Here is an 18,770-nt window from a genome sequence, read left to right on the forward strand (position 1 = left end):
CCAGGTGAGGACACAGGGAAAAGACAGAACCAGGAAACAGACCCTCACCAGACACACGAAGGCAAATACCTAGAATCTACTTAATATACCAGTGAATCTATTTTTGTGCTCCCTCAGAAACATCCTTCTACTGCCCTTAGATAAAATCACTATACTGAGTTTACATATATGTGTGTGTGTGTGTATACACACACACACACCTAAACACGGTGAGTCTTCTGTGGCTTGATTTCTCATTCAACGTTTCATTCATGTGATTAATCCATAATGTTGAGTGTAATTGTAGTTTGTGTAATGTTCCCTGCTGTGTAATTTTAACCCTTTATTTTCTGTCTTACACTGTTACTCTTTTTTTTTTTTCTCTTTCTTCGCATCTACTGTAACCTGGGGCACTAGAGGTGGGAAGAATATATCCCAACCTGTGTCTGTATACAGAGATCATGGTAGGAACATAGTTTCTCTCTCAGGAGTTATTGATACATATTTAAAAACCTGCTAACTCTGTTACAGCCTTCCCAGAACAAACTGCAGCGTTATTTCCATAAGAAACCTAAATAGAAACTATGAGAAACTAGTCATCATATTCCATTACAGTTTTCAAAAACTAAGAGAGAATACTTATCTCACTGTATTTCTTTTTTTTTTTTAAAGATTTTATTTATTTATTCAACAGAGATAGAGACAGCCAGTGAGAGAGGGAACACAAGCAGGGGGAGTGGGAGAGGAAGAAGCAGGCTCATAGTGGAAGAGCCTGACGTGGGGCTCGATCCCACAACGCCGGGATCACGCCCTGAGCCGAAGGCAGACACTTAACCGCCGTGCCACCCAGGCGCCCCGTATTTCTTTAAAACTGTATTTCTTTAAAACACTTAGCATATAGTTGTTAATACTAAAGTATTTCTTTAAAACACTTAGCATATAGTTGTTAATACTAAAGTATTAATACTAAATTAATACTAAAGTCCTTTAGTTGGCTCTGTGTTTCCATATTATGCCAAATACCTGGTTAAAAATTAAAATGCAAGAATATCATTCATCAGTTAAAAGGAACAAATTCTAATATATACTATAATATGGATGAGCCTTCAAAACATTATGCTAAGTGAAAAAAGGAAAATGCAAAGAAAGAATCATATATTTTCTGATTTATGTGATTTATAAATTATATAATGTGTCTAGAAAAGGCAAATTTACACACACAGAAAGCAGATCAATGATTGCCTAAGGCTGGGGCAGGAGTGAAAATTAACTGCAAATGGGCAAGTGGGAACTTTTTGGAATAAAGGGAATGGTCTAAAATTGGACTGCAGTGATAACTGCACAACTCTGTACATTTACTAAAATCATTGAATTGTAAGGGTGAATTTTATTTAAATAATACTTCAATAATTAAACACTCCAAAAATACTCCAAAATATAAAATATTTAAAAATATTTTAAATTCTCCAAAATAAAATCCAAAAATACTTTAAAAATATGCTCCAGAAAATAAATACTCCAAACAATACTCCAAAAATTAAACTGCTTTCATAATGTCTCTGAACTACTAAATTGGATTCTTTTTAGTGTTTGTGTGTGTTTGATTTACGTAATGCAATCATAAGTTGTTTGGGCTTTTGAAGAAACAGCTTCAGTCAGCTAAATTTTAACATTTACATGGACATTTAATGAGCCCATTTAAAAGTAAAACTCCAATGTGAGAGATCGGCATCTTGAGAAGACCTGCCCATGGAGATGACATGTCACCAAGAATGAGTTGGATTACTTGGCTAAGGGACCTAGAACATGACATTGGAAAAATCACCCCTGCTCCACATAGAAGCAGAGAAATCCTAAAACAGCAGCAGATCTCCCAAGGGATCCTATGTCATGAAGAGGAAGGATCACAGGAAACTTCTACTAACACATTATTTTCCTTCCTGGAGCTCTGGGAGAGGTTTCAGTACCTCCGTGGACAGGTCAATAGCTACTTACCCTATAGAGTTACTCATGGCCCTCATCATAACTTATGCCTTGCCTATTCTTTTTAAACCCTCTCTTCATTTGTCAGAGGTATTTAAGTTTCTTTGTTTTCACTGGTTTGCAAGCTTGGTTTGTGATGTGGTACTTGTTAACTGGAGTAGCACATTGCGCACCAAACATACCTTCAAAGGAAACAAACTAAAAGAGCCAAAAATAAAAGGATAACTTGGCAAAATTGATCCCCCTCTATGGGATATAATTTTAAATATAAAACAAAACAGGATGAGATCTAAAACTAAAAGATAAGAAATAAAAGAAAGCTAAAATATTAAAAAATATTGTTTGGTTTATAATTATATTTGTAGAACAGAGACGGAAGGCAATTGTTTAGATCATTAAAGCTCTTTCCCAAAATATTAGTTTTATCAGTTATCTTTATATTTCAGGAGAAAAAAAAAACTGGCACTGGGTTGTCCTAATGTTGAAAGTTCCCCCTAATGGTTTTATAGAGAGACAAACAACATAAGTGAAGTGTGTTGGTGTAGAGTCGAACATTCCAGAAACAAGCATTCAAAAAAAAAAGGCATCATTGCTTTCAATGTTTTCCCTGTAGAGAAAATTGTAGGATGACAGAGTGTGCTGCCAACTTACGAGTAGCCATCAGCCTTGTTTGCATGACGGTTCTTTTTTTATGTTATGAAAAAAAGAATATGGGTCCAGGTATTTGGTTTCTCAATAGAAATGAGTTTCTACAGCACTTTGAATAATTTTTTTTAAATAAATGTCAATCACTTGCTTTAAAAATTCATGAGTGTTCTGGGATGTGAGAAAGAATGTTTTATTCCTGTATTTTTTATAGGTAAAGGATAAAAAAAAGATCTACAGAAGCTTAAGATAACATTATTCTTTCAACCAGTTTCACATGGTATGTGTCAATAACATTTCTAGTACCAACGATAGACGTCTAATACAACATGAGTTGTTTATATGTATGTTTTATTTTTTAACAAAAGAATATAGCTGAACCAAAACAAACACCACTAAGAACTTTCATCATCAGGACAATCCAGTGCCAGGTTTTTTTTTTTTCTCCTGAAAGTTAAGCATCCGCCTTCAGCTCAGGTCATGATCCCAGAGTCCTCCCTGGGGCTCCCTGCTCAGTGGGAAGTCTGCTTCTCACTCTCCCCCTTCCCCTGCACCCTGCTCATGCTCTCTCTCTCTCTCAAATAAATAAATAAAACCTTGGAAAAAATTTTTTAAAGAAGAAAATGTTATGTACTCCCAATATTTGCTATGTCATGAAAAAGAGGAGAAATTCAGTTAGCTGTCCCGGTTTAGGGTAAGCTAGTTTCTGTGAGCACAGATAGGGAGAGAACAGCACCTGAGCTGGGCAGAGCGGCCAGCTGGAGTGGATCCTGGTCCTCCCTGGCTCCGCCTTCCACCAAATGCCCAAACAACACAGATCCTTACCTGTGCCCAGAATAAATTTTCCTTGGTTGTACCATATTCGTGTCATCTTTTAAATTAAGATTTTTTTTAATCTAAAAAAGAGAGCATATCCTAACCTTTCAGTGTAGAAGTAATAATACAATTGAAAGAACCCAAAGGGGGGAAAAAAAAGAAATCTGTCTTACCAAGCTTCTTCCACAATGAAAAAAATTATCATAAATAAGAAAACAAAAGAAATACCACCAAATTTGCATAATTTACATAGTGTTTCTAAGGCTGGCTATTGTTTGGGAAGTCTATAAGACTTTTTTTTTTTTTTTAAAGATTTTATGTATTTATTTGGCAGAGAGAGAGACAGCCAGTGAGAGAGGGAACACAAGCAGGGGGAGTGGGAGAGGAAGAAGAGGCCTCTGGCTAAGCAGGGAGCCCGATGTGGGGCTCGATCCCAGCGACCTGGGATCAGGCCCTGAGCCAAAGGCAAATGCTTAACTACTGAGCCACCCAGGTGCCCCTCTATGAGACTTTTGATCCAATAGCTAAAAGTCTACAAGGAATGGGGAGGGACATCATATTTATTCTAAGATTATCCAGCATTAGATACTGGCTTTGAACACTTTCTTTTTATAACTTATTTTATTTAAATTCAGTTAGTTAACATATAGTGTATCATTAGTTTCAGATGTAAAGTCCAGTATATTCTCAGTTGCATATAATACACAATGCTCATTACATCACATGCCCTCCTCAATGCCCATCACCCAGTTACCCCATCCCCCCACTCCCCTCCCCTCCAGCAACCCTCAGTTTTTTTCCTGTAGTCTCTTATGGTTTGTCTCCTTCTCTGATTTTGTCCTATTTTATTTTTCCTTCCCTTCCCCTATGTTCCTCTGTTTTATTTATTAAATTCCACAAATGAGTGAAACCATATGATAATTGTCTTTCTTCTGACTGACTTATTTTGCTCAGCATACTATCCCCCAGTTCCATCCACAACAACATAAATGATAAGATTTCATCCTTTTTGATAGTTGAGTAATATTCCATTGTATATACATGCCACATCTTCTCTATCTATTCATCTGTCAATGGACATCTGGGCTCTTTCCATAGTTTGGCTATTATGGACATTGCTTCAAGACTTTGAACACTTTTTAAAGAAAGGCAATTTAAGAGAGAGCTAAGAATGCAAAATAATGGGAATCAAGTAGTTACTTGGTCAAGATAAAATATTCAAAGGTGAAACACTTAAGAGTTTCATGCTTTTCTTAATATAACTATAGACTAATTTTTAAAATTTCTCCTTACAGGCAAAATAGTGAACAATACATGCAATAATTAGTTCAGTTCTCAGATCATTTTTAAGACTTGATCTTTCATAATACTTGAAATGTATAGGAACATAAGTACATACATAAAAATTAAAATAATACAGTATGTATTTGAGTAACATTAAAATAGAGGCTTCATGATTCTGTTACCTGTCTCCATTTAGTGGGAAATCAGATGTAAATATATTATTAGAAAGGTATGATTATTTTCCTTCTGTTCTGTAAGTTTAAAACTTTTATTTAGGACTGTCATTTTTAAAAGCATTTTTGTGTGTTCGGTTTCTTGATTGGGGATTCCCCCCATCACTAGAAGTAAAGTTTGGCTGCATTCCCCGTATATATAAAGATCCAATGTAAGTCTAAATTTCTTCACAATGCAAATAAATGACTAAATATATTCTTTCACCCACTCTGATTGTTTCAGTCCTTGGGGACCCAATGTGAGATCTTTGTTCAGGGCCATAGGTAGTGTAAGTCACAAAATGGAGACTTAGAGTGGGCTGAAGTAACTCCCCAAAATTCATGTCTACCCAGAACTTCAGAATGTGACTTTATCCAGATATAGGATCTTTGCAGATATAATTAAGGTAAGAATCAAGGTGAAATCATATTGGACTAGAGTGTGCCTAAATTTAATGAGAGTATGATTATAAAAGACAGGAAAGGATGCAGAAACACAGCAAGAAGTCTCTATGATGATAAAGATGGAGAGCAGAGTAATGTGGCCACAAGCTAGGGAACACGTGGGGCCACCAGAAGCTGGAAGAGGCAAGGAAGGATACTTCTCTAGAGCCTTCAGTGGGAGCATGGCCTTATGACCATCTCGATTTTCAGCTTCTAGACTCCAGAACTGTAAGAGAATAAATTTCTGTTGTTTAAAGTCACTTAGTTTATGGTAATTGGTTATAGCCGCCTTAGGAAATGAAGACAAGTTATGTGCTTTAAAATTTCTGAATATGTTTGTCATTCATGAATACCAAAGACAAGGGCTATTCAAGGTATTGGCCTTTCTCTGTGAGAATGAACTTGGAGGTCGGGATTCTAGGATGTGATCATTTTAGCCATTGGTGGGAACAGTTTTGCTTCTTTTGTTTTATTTGTTTTACTGAGATCTAAAATTTTCGAAGTTAGTAATATAAAACCAAAAGCAGGAGGCAGATCATTTTCATTGCAAATAGTTCATTTTCTTTTGTTAAGAAACCCAACAATGGTTTAGAATGTACCCCTACCCAGGCAAAAGGGAAAATCATTTATTAAAGGAATTTTAACATTTCTTAAAAATCACAGAAAATTCAAAAGTGGTGCTAACCTAGTATCAATTTTTAAATAACCATACCAAATGAAAGTGGTTGTATCTAACATTTAATCTTCGGTGATAGTTGTTTTTTTTTTTTTTTTTTTCAAAGCAAAGTTACTTGCATAGTAGAGAGTTATGATTTTTATCTCTGGGGTCAAATGCTTGGTGATATAACTGACTTACTGTGAGGCCCTCACAAAACATACTATATTCCCCCATGATCTGGACTAAATAAATTTAATTTGTTTGGGGGGGGGGGAATGATTGCTAAGGAAACAATCCTTCAAATCACCAGGAAGTAAAGGGAAAGACTAAAGTAGTCATAACTTAATACTGAATAGAATTTTAATTTTGTGACTGACACCATAGCTGCTTTTCATCCGAAATAAGAGAATTCTAGATTTTATTGAAATTACTCCTCCTCCTTGACCACATACACTTTTTTAGGATTTTGTTTTTAGAGAAAGCATTTCTTTATTGCGTGTTGTGATTCTTATTGAAAGGCTTATATCTTTTATAATTCTACCCCTATCCCAAAGTGAAAATGAAAAAAAAAAAAAAATCCAGAATGTTACTGTCAAAAAGAGCCTTGGAGATCATTATAACATCCACCATCACAACTACCTCCAATATTTTTGAATGTTTACTACATGCTAAGCACTAAACTAAATCATTTTACGTATATCATCTCAGTTAATGCACCCCAAACATGGGGTCCATCCCTGCTATCACCATGTTAAGCAGGACACTAAAACCCAGCAATATTAAATTAAGAGACTAGTTCGAGTTTACACAACTGGTTAGTTGTGTAAGCAGAAGTTGGACCTGGTCTCTTCGTACAGTACAAAAGTGTTCTACTCTGTTACAGTGACTTAAGAGAAAAGAATAAGAAGAGCAAAAATCATGATCCTTTTAAGGACATCCATGTTTTACAATTCAGTGGGATGTGAGCATTATATTGTCCATTTAACATTTAGTTCACTCTTCTACCAAAATTTATTTGAGAAGTGTTTTATTCTACCTTCTTGGGCGGATAATCTCATTGTGGTCAGTTTTGCAATTGGGTTAAAAGAAAAAAAGAACTCACTTATTCATGTGAGGGGAAGTTTAGTATCTGCCTCATTCTAGCTGAAAATAATACTGGCTTTATCTAAAATATGTCAGAGTGACCAGTTAAAAAGACCCCAGTGCAGTTAATCCACTGTTTGTTTTGTCTATAAGTAATCCCCCAAAAACGTTTGGCAAATTTTATTACTGAATTGATCTAACCCATGACTATTTCTGTGTGGGAGCTGTGTGGTATATTCAAAGGCACTAGATAAAGAATTCCTAGATTCTTCTACTAATGGGTTCTTTAGAATTGATTTAGAGCTTCTGACTAAAGAATGGTCCTACTTTCTCTAGGAGGATTGCCTTTTGCAAATTTTAGGAATGAGTATCAGATGACCCTCCTCGTCATAGACCATGAATCTGGATTTTAAGCTCTTCCTCCTAGTGATTCCTCAAAAGAGAAAACTGAGACAAACAATGCTGGAAGTTTGTTATTCTTACTGTTGGCATTGACATTGGTATAACTACATTGATATACAGTAAACCCTTAAATGACACAAGTGTCCTAGGCATATTTTTCTTAATCCTGAGTAATTTGAAAGTTGGAAATAATAATGAATTAAAAAACACACATTTCTAGTTACAGTTTGTGTTCTCTCCCCTCCCCTGCCAAATTCGTATGTTGAAGCCCTAGAGAGATGTGACTGCATTTGGGTATAAGACTCTTAGGAGGTAACTCAGGTTATGACGTCATAAGAGTAGGTCCAGTAGGATTGGTGGCCTTATAAGAAAAAGAGAGAGATCTCTTTCATTGCACATACTCAGAGGGAAGACCATGGGAGGATACAGGGAGAAGGTAGCCATCTGCAAGCCCGAAAGAGAGCTCTCACCAGACACCAACCATGCTGGTAGCCTATTCTTGGAATTCCAGCTTCCAGAACTATGAGAACATAGGTTTGCTATGGCAGCTCAACCTAAGACAGTAAACTATTATCAAATCTTGAAAGTATGTCAGAAAAATAAATTTTTTTAAAAGAGAGAAAAAAGCTTTCTACTCACTCTCAACCTTGCCACCACATGATGGAATTGATAGAAATTAAATAAGCAACTTAGGGGGCTTTAGTGAGGGCCAGTGGTTGTTAGTAATAGCCTTAATGACCCTCACATTTTTCACAGGCCTATCCTCAAAAACAGTAACTTTATAAAGCCATTTACTAAGTAGAAATGAGTGACAACATGGTTGGAATGACCCACATTGATGAGTGCTCTCTCATACGCAGTCAAAGGTAGGTTGTTAAATAATTTCCTGAGCTCCAGGTAAGAACTGAAGCCCACTAGTGCTTGATTTGAACTAATTTTAAACTTCATAGACTTGTGATCTGCCTTTTTTCTATCAAACAAACTATTCTACTATTCCATATATATTAACTTAATCCTTTATGCTACAAATACACTGCCAGAGACCGAATTGGCTTTCCTTCTTTTTACTAATGGATTCCCCCAACTCTGAGTTTAAGCTGAGCATATTTAGAGACTGTATTTCCAAACCTCTCCTTTTCCAGCTAAAGAGGCCAATATGACGGGAGCAGAAGTGATACGTCCAGCTTCCAGATCTTATTATAAGAAATCCACTTGCCCTTCACCCTCTTTTTCCCCCTCCCTGAGAAGGGTAAGGGTAAGCTGACTTCACCTATGTGTGGGAAGCCACTTCCGCTCAGGGATGGCAGAGTACCAAGACAGAAGGAACCCAAGTCTCAGTGTGTCTTTGTGGAGCAGTCACTCATCTACCCTGGGCCCCCTGCACAGATAAGAGAGAGAGAGGTAAATTTGTGGTTTGTCTGAGCCACCACATTTTTGGAGTTAGTACTCTAAATAATGTGCATATCTTACAGTTTACAGTGTACCTTCCGTATGCTGTGGTCTAAACCATCCATTCCATCATTTGCAAACTATTTATTAAGTGCATATTACGTATCAGCCCTGCTCTAGGCTCTGAGCACAAAACTGAGCAAGGCACACAAAGTCCCTGCACTCCTAAAGCTTTCACTATAGTGAGGAGGGAGGAAGGGAGGGAGGAAGTCAACAGACAATAATAAGGTAAACGCAATTAAACAAAATAACTTCGGCACATATTAACTATTTAAAATAAGGCTCTAAAGTCAGATCGTGTTTAAATCTTGGTTTTCCATTTATTCACTGTAGTCACCAGCCTCCAAGGATGACAGCAGCCATCCATGCCCCAGCCAATGACCCATACCTCCTGGTATTGTATTCCTGTATAGGTCCCTCCCCCTTGACTCTGGGAAGGCCCGATGACTTGATTTTGACCAATAGAATGAGACAGAAGTGATGTTGTATGTCCTCCCAAGCTAGGTCATAAGAAGACTTTCAGCTTCCAGCTGGGTCTTGTAGAACGTTCACTCAGGAGGCCAGCTACCATGTAAGAAGTTCAAGCTCGTGAGACTTCCAGGCCGAGGAAGCCATGTGGAGAGGCTACATAGAGAGAGATGCCCAGCCAGGCCTTAGCTGTTCTAGCCATCCCGGCGGAGACACTGGGTATGTGAACAAAGAAGAGTCACCTTTGGTGTTCAGCCTAATCGAGGCTTCAGATGACTCCAGCTCCAGATGCCTTCTGGCTGCCACAACATGAGACACCCCAAGTAGGAACCACCAAGTGGAACCTGGTTAACCCGCAGAAATAACCTAAGTCGCTAATTTGGGTTATTACACAGCAGTGGACACCTGGAACAACAACCTGCAAGAGGTGTGGGTCCCTGAGCCCTGTCGGAGCCTGGGGCCTTTTGGGGCTCCCAGAGGGCGGGGGGTTGGTCAGAGAACCCAGCTTCACGGAATCATACTGTAGGGCTACGGGAGGGGGCGGCGGGGTCCACCTTGACTCAGTGGGCTTCAGAGCACCCACATGAACGCACACCCGCACCCATATACATGTGCACACAGCCACACGTGTGCGCGCGCACACACACACAGGTGGGCACGAAAGGCCCGGGTGGGGCAGGGCGGGGCAGGGCGGTGCTGCCTTCTGCTGTCGACTCCGGGCAGCGCCCTCGGCTCTCTGAGCCCCAGCTCTATGCACTGGCATGTCCCGCCCACCTCGAGGGGTGGTGGGACCGACAGCAAAGGCCATCCGGGGCTTGCTGCAAGACACCCAGGACTGGGCAGTCACTACCAGCAGCATCACTTGGGACAAGCCTGATGGGAATGAAACACATTTCTTTATCTCTCTTTGAGTCAGTTTTCTTATCTGTAAAGTTCTTATCTCACCAAGTTCCTATTAGAATTAAACGGGTTAATCTGGAAAATGCTTACAACAGTGTCTGATTTGTGGTGAACATTTGGTAAATGTTGGCTACTGTTATTTATTACTAATAAGTAAAATGGGTTGATGGGACAAAAATATTCCTAAGTGGGTGCTCAGGGAAATTCTTGTATGGAAGGTGACATTTGAACTCAGAACTGAAAAATAAGGAGCCAACCATGCAGAAAGCCAAAGAGAAGCATCCAAACAGAAAGAACAGGGACAAAGGTCCTGAGGTAAGCAATGATACAGTGTCATTGAGGGACACAGACATGGCCAGTGTGCCTGGAAGGTGGTAAGCCAAGCAGAGTCATGCCAGCCATGGCAAGGAATTAGGACTTTATATCAAACACAATGGGAAGCTTTAAGGGATTTGAAGCAGGAGAATAACTTTGACCACCCTGTTGGAAATGGATTTTAGAAGGGCAGGAATGGAAACAAAGGTCCTCTAAGAAACTTTCATAGTCATCTGAGTAAAAGATTTTGATGACTTGAACCAGAGTTTAGCAGAGGAGATGGAGAAAAGAGGGGTGATGTGCTCATTGAATGAGTGGCCCTAGGCCTGCCCACCAGGTCCTCATAGTAGAGATGAGATTTTACCAAAGTTGTTCTGGAACTTACATTAGGAAAACCCCTTTAGACAAGGTTCTCAGCATTATACCCAGGAACGGCTTAAATCTATCTCATTTTATATAATTCAGGATTCAGTTGTTACAGGGGATAATAGAATATAAGTTTTCTCACACATCCCATTGTTATTCAAATAGGAAAAACAAGTCAAAGCACTCTGGCTTTGCGGAAGAACATTACAAGACAAATCAGGACACGGGTTCAAGTGGCAATATGGTCACGGATGACTTACGTGAATGTGCACAGAATTCTTGGCAATTCAGGCCTTCCTTGGTCCTCAGCCCTTCCAATTCTGACAATCTATTACTTTGGGGCTCGATTTAAAAATAGTACATTACCTGGAAATATTTCATGTTCCTGAGGTCGGGAGTCACATTCAGTATTTTGCTGCTGGTCCTGCGATCTAAACTCCATGACTCTTCTCTCCTCCAGCCGAAAAGCACCTGCCACAAGGATATAATCACAAGGAGATAATCACCAGAAATAGGCTTCAGTTCTAGTGCACATCTTCTCCTAACCTGACAGGAAGGAGGTTGACAGCAAGCTGTCCCATCTCTGTTTTATAGCCGTCAATAAACTTGTTTAGCATAAATGTGCTTTACAGGTATCTTTCATGTAACCCTCAAGATTTATTCTTTTTCGGAGAATTTGGGAGGATTTTCTCTCAGGCTTTACATTAAGATACAGACAAGTCGTCTTCAAGCAAGCTTTTCTAAAACTTCACTGTTACGGGTGGAAAGTCTCTGGCACACATCTCTATTAAGATTTTCATTTCATATAGCAGCTCTTCCCTAATAGTGACAAGAGAAGGGAGAGATCCTCCATCAGATAGAAGAATGGAGGCAGAGATCCTTACCCAGCACCTGACTAGAGAGTTGTTCAGGTTTTCCTTCCTTTTTTCCTGATATCGAGTAGGTCTGATACAATCATTACAGGATTGGAAGGACATGAAATCGAATTTGTAAAGTTTTGCCTCTATCTGCCTGAGTTGCCTTCAGCCCCTTTGCTTCTTAAAGTAAACTCTGTCCTTCATGTGCATGGGCTTGGCTGCTTTCAAAGCCACATTAGGGAGCATGTGGGATGCAAGGTTGCTTCTTGGATCTAAAATCCACGATGAGTTTGGACTTTCTTTGGACTTCACTGTTGGGTTTTTTTTGCCAGCTTTAAATCTTAGTGTTGTGAGTTTGGAGTTACAATTCGTTGAATAAAATGTGGAAAGGGCAGAGCAGGTAGGAGAACACGAAGAAGACGTCTGATTGCTGATCAGAATTGATGCCAGGTAAAGATAACAGCAACACCCGCATCACTACATTGACTATCCTTAGATAGTCACCAACCTCTCCTCCCTAGAGCTCTACTCGCTTACGCTGCCAAATATAACAGGCCAGCACCATCACAATTTGGAACACACAAGGAAAGATAATGCTCACTATATAAATTCAGTTAAAAAATGTAATTAAAAAGGGGAGGCACCTGGGTGGCTTACTCAGTTAAGGGTCCGACTCTTGATTTCCATTTAGGTCATGATCTCAGGGCTGTGAGATCGAGCCCCATGTCAGGCTCTGCACTGGGTGTGGAACCTACTTAAGATTCTCTCTATCCTCTTTCCCTCCCCACCCTCGCTCTTTAAAAAAAAAATAGTAAAAAAAAAATAAATAAATAAAATCGGATTTCAATAGGCTTATAAGCAAGAGATGGAAAACAATCAATTAGCAGCAAACAGTACAGTGACAATTTTGGTGAATGGAGAAAGAGGCACTGATTTGCACAGAAAGTTCAGACATTGTTGAAGTGGCAGTCACCATCAAATAAACACATCAGGGGGTATTCATTAAGAGCAAAAGGGAAAAAAGAGAATTGGCAGTTTCACCAATTTGCCAGTCTGTGTGCTTCCTGGTCAAAAAATGGGGAGTATGAGAAAATAATTAAATTTTTAATTTGAAAACATAATTCCCCCCTCTCCTAGGAAAGAGAACGTGATGGCATATGAAGTCAGTTCGAAAGAAGCCTGTGATGTTTTCCTTCTCATAAAAAAAGGAAGCAAATTATTTCATCCAAGCACAACTGAATCAAATTTGAACTTCCTGAAAATTTATCAGTTGATAAACCAGGATTTAAGTTCAAGGACACATTCCACACCTAATCTTCATTTTACAACCTTTGGAGATAGATTTTCCTTAGCACTGAAATCTTTCAAAGATAGTCTTTCTTGCAAAACAAATCGTTAGAAGTGTGCAGCAAATTGGCCAGATGTCTCTGGGGCATAAACTCTCTCTTAAAAGTAAGGCAAGAGCTTTTAGTGACTACCTTGTGCTTTCAAACCATGAGCTTTCTCGTTGGTGTTTTGAAACAGTAATGTTCAAAGTATTTCTCTTGCTATCGAAAGAGTTAATACAGCTTCTCAAAAGTGCTTCTCTTCTCACAGAATATAGTTTATATTTGGGGAGAATTTGGCACAGCTTAAGTTACAGCCTAACTAGTTTTCTTAGTAGAATCCAATAAGGCATTTCTCCCACCCATTTGTCCCTTAGTGTTTATAAGCAGGGATGGACACAAAATGTCAAGAGGAAAGAAAAAAGTATTATTTATATTAATGTACTTTCTTCAAGACTTCACATCAAGATACCTAAATAACAGCCTTCTTCACATCTTCACATCCCAAACCAGTAACCATCCCTTGGAAAGTGTTCACAAACACCCCAAAGTTCATTACCAACCCCGTTGCCCTTCCCAGTCTAAATGTATCACCGCAAGATAAGTCGACTTAATTCTCGCTTATCTAAAAAAACAATAATAATTGCTAGGCACATAAACCAATTTGTGGCATGAAGCTAGTTCTGCTTTCTTCCAGAAATGGCTCTTCTTAAGTTTCAGACCTTGAAAAAATAGCAGAAGTCTGTTCAGCGGTACTTCTTTCTAGGACTGTTGCTGTCCCCCAAACATCACGAGCAGCCTACCAACTGAGGTGTGGCAGAAAACCAGACCTTCACCCTCCCCTCGAAAGAGTGCTCAGAGAAGCAAAATCCATACAGCTTAGTAGCTTGGTATGTGGTAAGGCCATGGTTCTGATTCTTAACTATTATCCCACTCCCGAGCCCAAATAAATAAATAAGTAAATTGTGGTTAGTTTGCAGATATCTCAGTAACTGTACAAACACACATTTCACAAAGTGCTGGCCAACGCCTGCTTGCACATAGTTCTTTTAACCTAAAAATAACTTTCATGTCTTCCTAAGAGCAAGAAAAGGGAGGGAAAATCAAAGAAACTAGTTTGGGAATCAGTGGGGAAATGTTTAACAGTCCTGCTGGGTGTTCTCTTAATGCTGTCTTGGATCTCAGATTAAATTATTATACTTTTTCTCTGTTGTAGTACTGGGTCAGTTGCACATGAGGACAAAGGCAACTTCAACTTGATATTTCTGTCATCCCTGCTGTGGGAAGAGTCCTGTTCCTGGTTTATAACATCAATCACTCTCACAATAAATCTTGGTGGTGGATATGGTCATTTAAATCTCCACCTGCACAAACAACAGAAAATAAGAGAGCTCATAAATCTCTACGCTGGTGATTAACAAATTTTGGATCCTGGGCAAAGATATTATGGGGAGGGGTTCTCACTAATTCATTAATAAAGACTGATTTGCTGACAATCTGTTTAGTTTACAGCATGGGGGAAAGCAAACAAGACCCTGCTAACAAAACAAAACGTTAGAGGTTAGTGAATTCCCAGCTGAGCCAGGATTAGAGATATGATATCTTAATGTAGGAGAGAGGGGTACAGAGCATGAGCCAAAAGCTCAGAAGCTGCTCTTACACTTTGCTCCAGCCCCTTGTCTTCGATGCCTAATTGCAAGGAAAGAAAACCTGGAGAAGAATCAGTAAGAGAGATTCATGCATTCCATCTCCCCAGTTTTTATTTCATTGATTTTATGCAATCTCTTGGTTTCTGATTCCCTTTGCTTTTCCACTCACTCTCCAAATTTTCTTATTCTCCAGGAAAGATGGTCCAGGCTGGAGTTAGAGATAGGAAAAAAAACAAAACAAAACAAAAAACCTTTCCCCAAAGGGATAATACTGCTTAGTGTTCTGTAATACCAGCTTCATGTGGGGAACCCCAGGTAGCAAAGAGGCCCTAAGGAAGAGGCAAAGGCATTGGGAGGGAGAAAACAACAAGTCCCAGGCAAGATAATATCTGAGAGCACCTAAGATTCTTCAGACATTAAATGCATTTCTAGAAAAAAAAATTAGGGGGAAGTTTTAATTTTGTCAAGAAAAGATTATCAATTAACAAAATGCTTTCCACACACTCATATGACTCTGTCTCACCGCCCCCGACTCCCACTACACTGTGTGTGCTGTCCTGGGTGTGCGATGGTCAAGTATGTCTGTGTACACATGGGCAGTTTCTTGATAGCTTTAAAGTGACCAGGTGCAGACGGATGTTCTGGTACTTTCTCTGCATCACCCTAAAGATTCAGTGAAGCACTTGTTTTGTTCATTTACCCAGGTTAAGGTGGGAAGATATTTTGGTAAAGCCACAGTGTCTTAGGGGTGTTGCCAGGAGGGAGTTGACCGCTGTCTGGATTTTAATTGGTGTTTTAATTGCAGGGAAGAGAGGACAGGGGGGTGCTTGTGAGATTTGTGTTTGGAAGGCCCAGAAAGAGCAAAAGGATCTGGTCATTTTCCTGAAGTCCTCAGTAACAACCAGCTATGACCTCTGAAGAGGGAAAGCGGGCCTGAGGAGATGGCCCTGGAGAGGGGCTGTGGGTGGGGCGCTCTCCTCTTCGGCTGAAGTGGAAGAAGGTGACTGGTATTTGCGTGTCGCAGTTGAGTTGATTTACATTACAAGTTGGAAATCAGGGTCTGTGCGTAAGAGTTTCCCTCCGGTTGTGAAAGGGGTCTAAGAGTCTGCTGGGGCCTAGCAGGCCCCTCCCCTGGGCTACAAGGATCCGCCTCTCTATTCCCCAGATAAATTCCTAGTGTCCACCAAATTCCTCAGCGCTCTCTCACACTCCTCTGCGGCCACGACTCCGGGGGTGGGGAAACGGAGCCAGTTCCTCCCCGCAGAAGCCCTCTCGCTGCCTTCTCCCAACTCTGCTAAGGGGAAGGCGTGTGAGACTCAACCAGATCCCAACTCCCATTCCCAACACGAGGTGGCTGCCCCACACGCCACACCCGGGGGCCCACTGGTGTGGGGCTCGCTCTCGCTCTCGCTCTCTCCCCCCCCTCTCTCTCATCCTCTCCCCCAAACATGTCCACCGGCTCCCTCAGCGATGTGGAGGATCTTCAAGAGGTGGAGATGCTGGACTGTGACGGGCTGAAAATGGACTCGAGCAAAGAGTTTGTGACTTCCAACGAGAGCACCGAGGAGAGCTCCAACTGCGAGGCGGGGTCTCCCCAGAAGGGCCGCGGAGGCCTGGGCAAGAGGAGGAAGGCGCCCACCAAGAAGAGCCCCTTGAGCGGCGTCAGCCAGGAGGGGAAGCAGGTCCAGCGCAACGCGGCCAACGCGCGCGAGCGGGCACGGATGCGGGTGCTGAGCAAGGCCTTCTCCAGGCTCAAGACCACCCTGCCCTGGGTGCCCCCGGACACCAAGCTCTCCAAGCTGGACACGCTCAGGCTGGCGTCCAGCTACATCGCGCACTTGAGGCAGATCCTGGCGAACGACAAGTACGAGAACGGGTACATTCACCCGGTCAACCTGGTAAGTCCGCCGGTGCGCCTGCGGCGATCCGAAGTCCCCGGCCAGCGCGCCCCCCCAGCCCCGTCGGCGGGGGGGAGGGGGGGCTGTGCGCGCACCTCGGCCACCACCAGCCCGGCGCGCCTCTGGGGACCTTTGCAGGAGATCCCACCCGGCCCTCGCTCTCTGCCTTGGAAGCCGCCGGAGCGGGGATGATTTATGCAAGTGTTTGACGTGGCAGCCCAATTAAGAGGTTGCAAGTGTACTGAGCTGGCAAAGAGGAGGGATCCCCGAACCCGCGCCAGCGCCGTCAGGGCTGGTGTGGCACAGGGCACACCGGCCAGATGCTGCGCGTCCAGCAGGCACTTTATTAATCCCTTTATTCTTCTTTTAGCTGAAGAACTTGATTTTCCCTTTCTCATTTTTGTACGTAAAAACACCCAACTCTGTTTCTTTCCCAAGTATACTTAAGACCATTAGATACGGACAAATTCATGCCCCCATAATGGTCATGTAAGTCCCAAACTACGGAAGTAGTCGGCGCTTCTCTTATACGTAGATTAACATTTTTAAATTTCAGAAGTTCTAACAAATATCAGCATAATCAGTAAATTCTCACAAATATTAGTGTAACAAGCGATATTAAAATATAATAAATAATATTACGATAAGTCACTCGCATCGAAGATTTAGAAACGTGTTGCATTTTATCTTAAAAATCAATGCCCATTCAGCCAGTCTTTTGAAATTAAAAAACAAAAAAGTAATGCTCATTAAGGCTAATTTTCTCTCAAATGCATTTTGTTATATAAGAAGTACCGTTTGTTTCCTTTTTTATTTGATTTAATGTTAAGACTTCCAGGCTGTAAAGAAAAACAAAGACCACAACTTTCTAGCACCTTTGTTTATATATGATAAGACTGAGAGGTTTTCCTCTTAAAAGTCGCCTTATCGGCCAGCACTAGTGGGAGAGGTTTGAAGCTTTGAATTGTCTTCTCACTGAATTGGTTTCAGGAATTGGGGGGAGGGGATGCAAAACCACATTTTGCCCTAGTAAATATATTTCCCCCTAATTAAAAATTTATTCTTTTTCTAAAAAAGATGAGTAAATAGCTTTTTGAAATCTGGAACTAAAATGAAAGTAATCACTCCGTTTACAGCTGCTGCTGCGTTCATCTTTGAATAAAGAAACTTAAGTGAGCTTTATTATAAAACACCTCGGAGAAGGGAAAAGGCAATGCTCGCTCAGCCCAGTAGGAAGATGATCTTAAATAAAACATGCCTGTATATTCTTTTATTAGCATTATTTCCCCCCCTTAAAAGCCAGCGATTAATTTAGAAACCATGGTCAAAAGCCCGCGTTTGAGAGGGAGGAAATGAAAGTTGGCAGTAGGAAAATAGACAGGGAGGAAAGCGAGAGGGCCAGGAAACCTGGCCAGGGCCTCAGAAGAGGCGCCCGAAGGCCACTTTGCCTCGAACCCAGTGTCCACTTGGCACGAGGTCCTTCTCGGCTTCCCTGCTTAGGCTCACGGAGCAGCTGCCTCCGGGCTGTGCGATGGCCCCAGTCCCTTTGGGCTTTCCAAGGGCCTCCTGTTTGGGGTTTCTCTTACACCTTAGGATGAACCCCTTTGCTTTACCACCTCGATCTGTGACTTGGCGTCAACGCTTTGTCTTTACCCAGCCACAGGGCGCACTAAAACGCCAAGCAAACTGAAGAGATAACAGGTCTCTCCATCTCACTGCCTGACCTCACCTCTCCCTCTCCTTGGTCTCCAGCTCCGAGCCCACCCCATCTATCCTCCGAGGCCACTTACCTCCTCCACCCTCTTCTCTCCTGCAGACGTGGCCCTTTATGGTGGCCGGGAAACCCGAGAGTGACCTGAAAGAAGTGGTGACCGCGAGCCGCTTATGTGGAACCACAGCGTCCTGACCTTGGAGGTGCGAGTCTGGGAAAGGCGCGCTCCCGGGGGGGAGCGGGCCCCGGGAAGGCGACCCCTGCCCTCCCTGCTCTCTGTCTCTGCTTCCCCCTCGCAACGCTCCTCTCTCTGTCCCCCCCCCCCG

At 41.4% G+C, this 18,770-nt stretch overlaps 1 protein-coding gene across 1 annotated transcript; it reads left to right on the plus strand.

The window, feature by feature from the left end:
- The first annotated feature begins 15,848 nt into the window (after positions 1-15,848).
- On the plus strand, positions 15,849-18,701 carry TCF21 (transcription factor 21). The gene is made up of 2 exons (XM_008691075.2): positions 15,849-16,733; positions 18,550-18,701. The coding sequence occupies exons 1-2, from the start codon at positions 16,284-16,286 to the stop codon at positions 18,637-18,639; spliced, it is 540 nt and encodes a 179-aa protein (XP_008689297.1). The 5' UTR covers positions 15,849-16,283; the 3' UTR covers positions 18,640-18,701.
- The last annotated feature ends 69 nt before the right edge of the window (positions 18,702-18,770 follow it).

This window comes from Ursus maritimus, unplaced genomic scaffold (assembly GCF_017311325.1).
Source record: "Ursus maritimus isolate PB19 unplaced genomic scaffold, ASM1731132v1 scaffold_13, whole genome shotgun sequence".
Taxonomy (NCBI): Eukaryota; Metazoa; Chordata; class Mammalia; order Carnivora; family Ursidae; genus Ursus; species Ursus maritimus.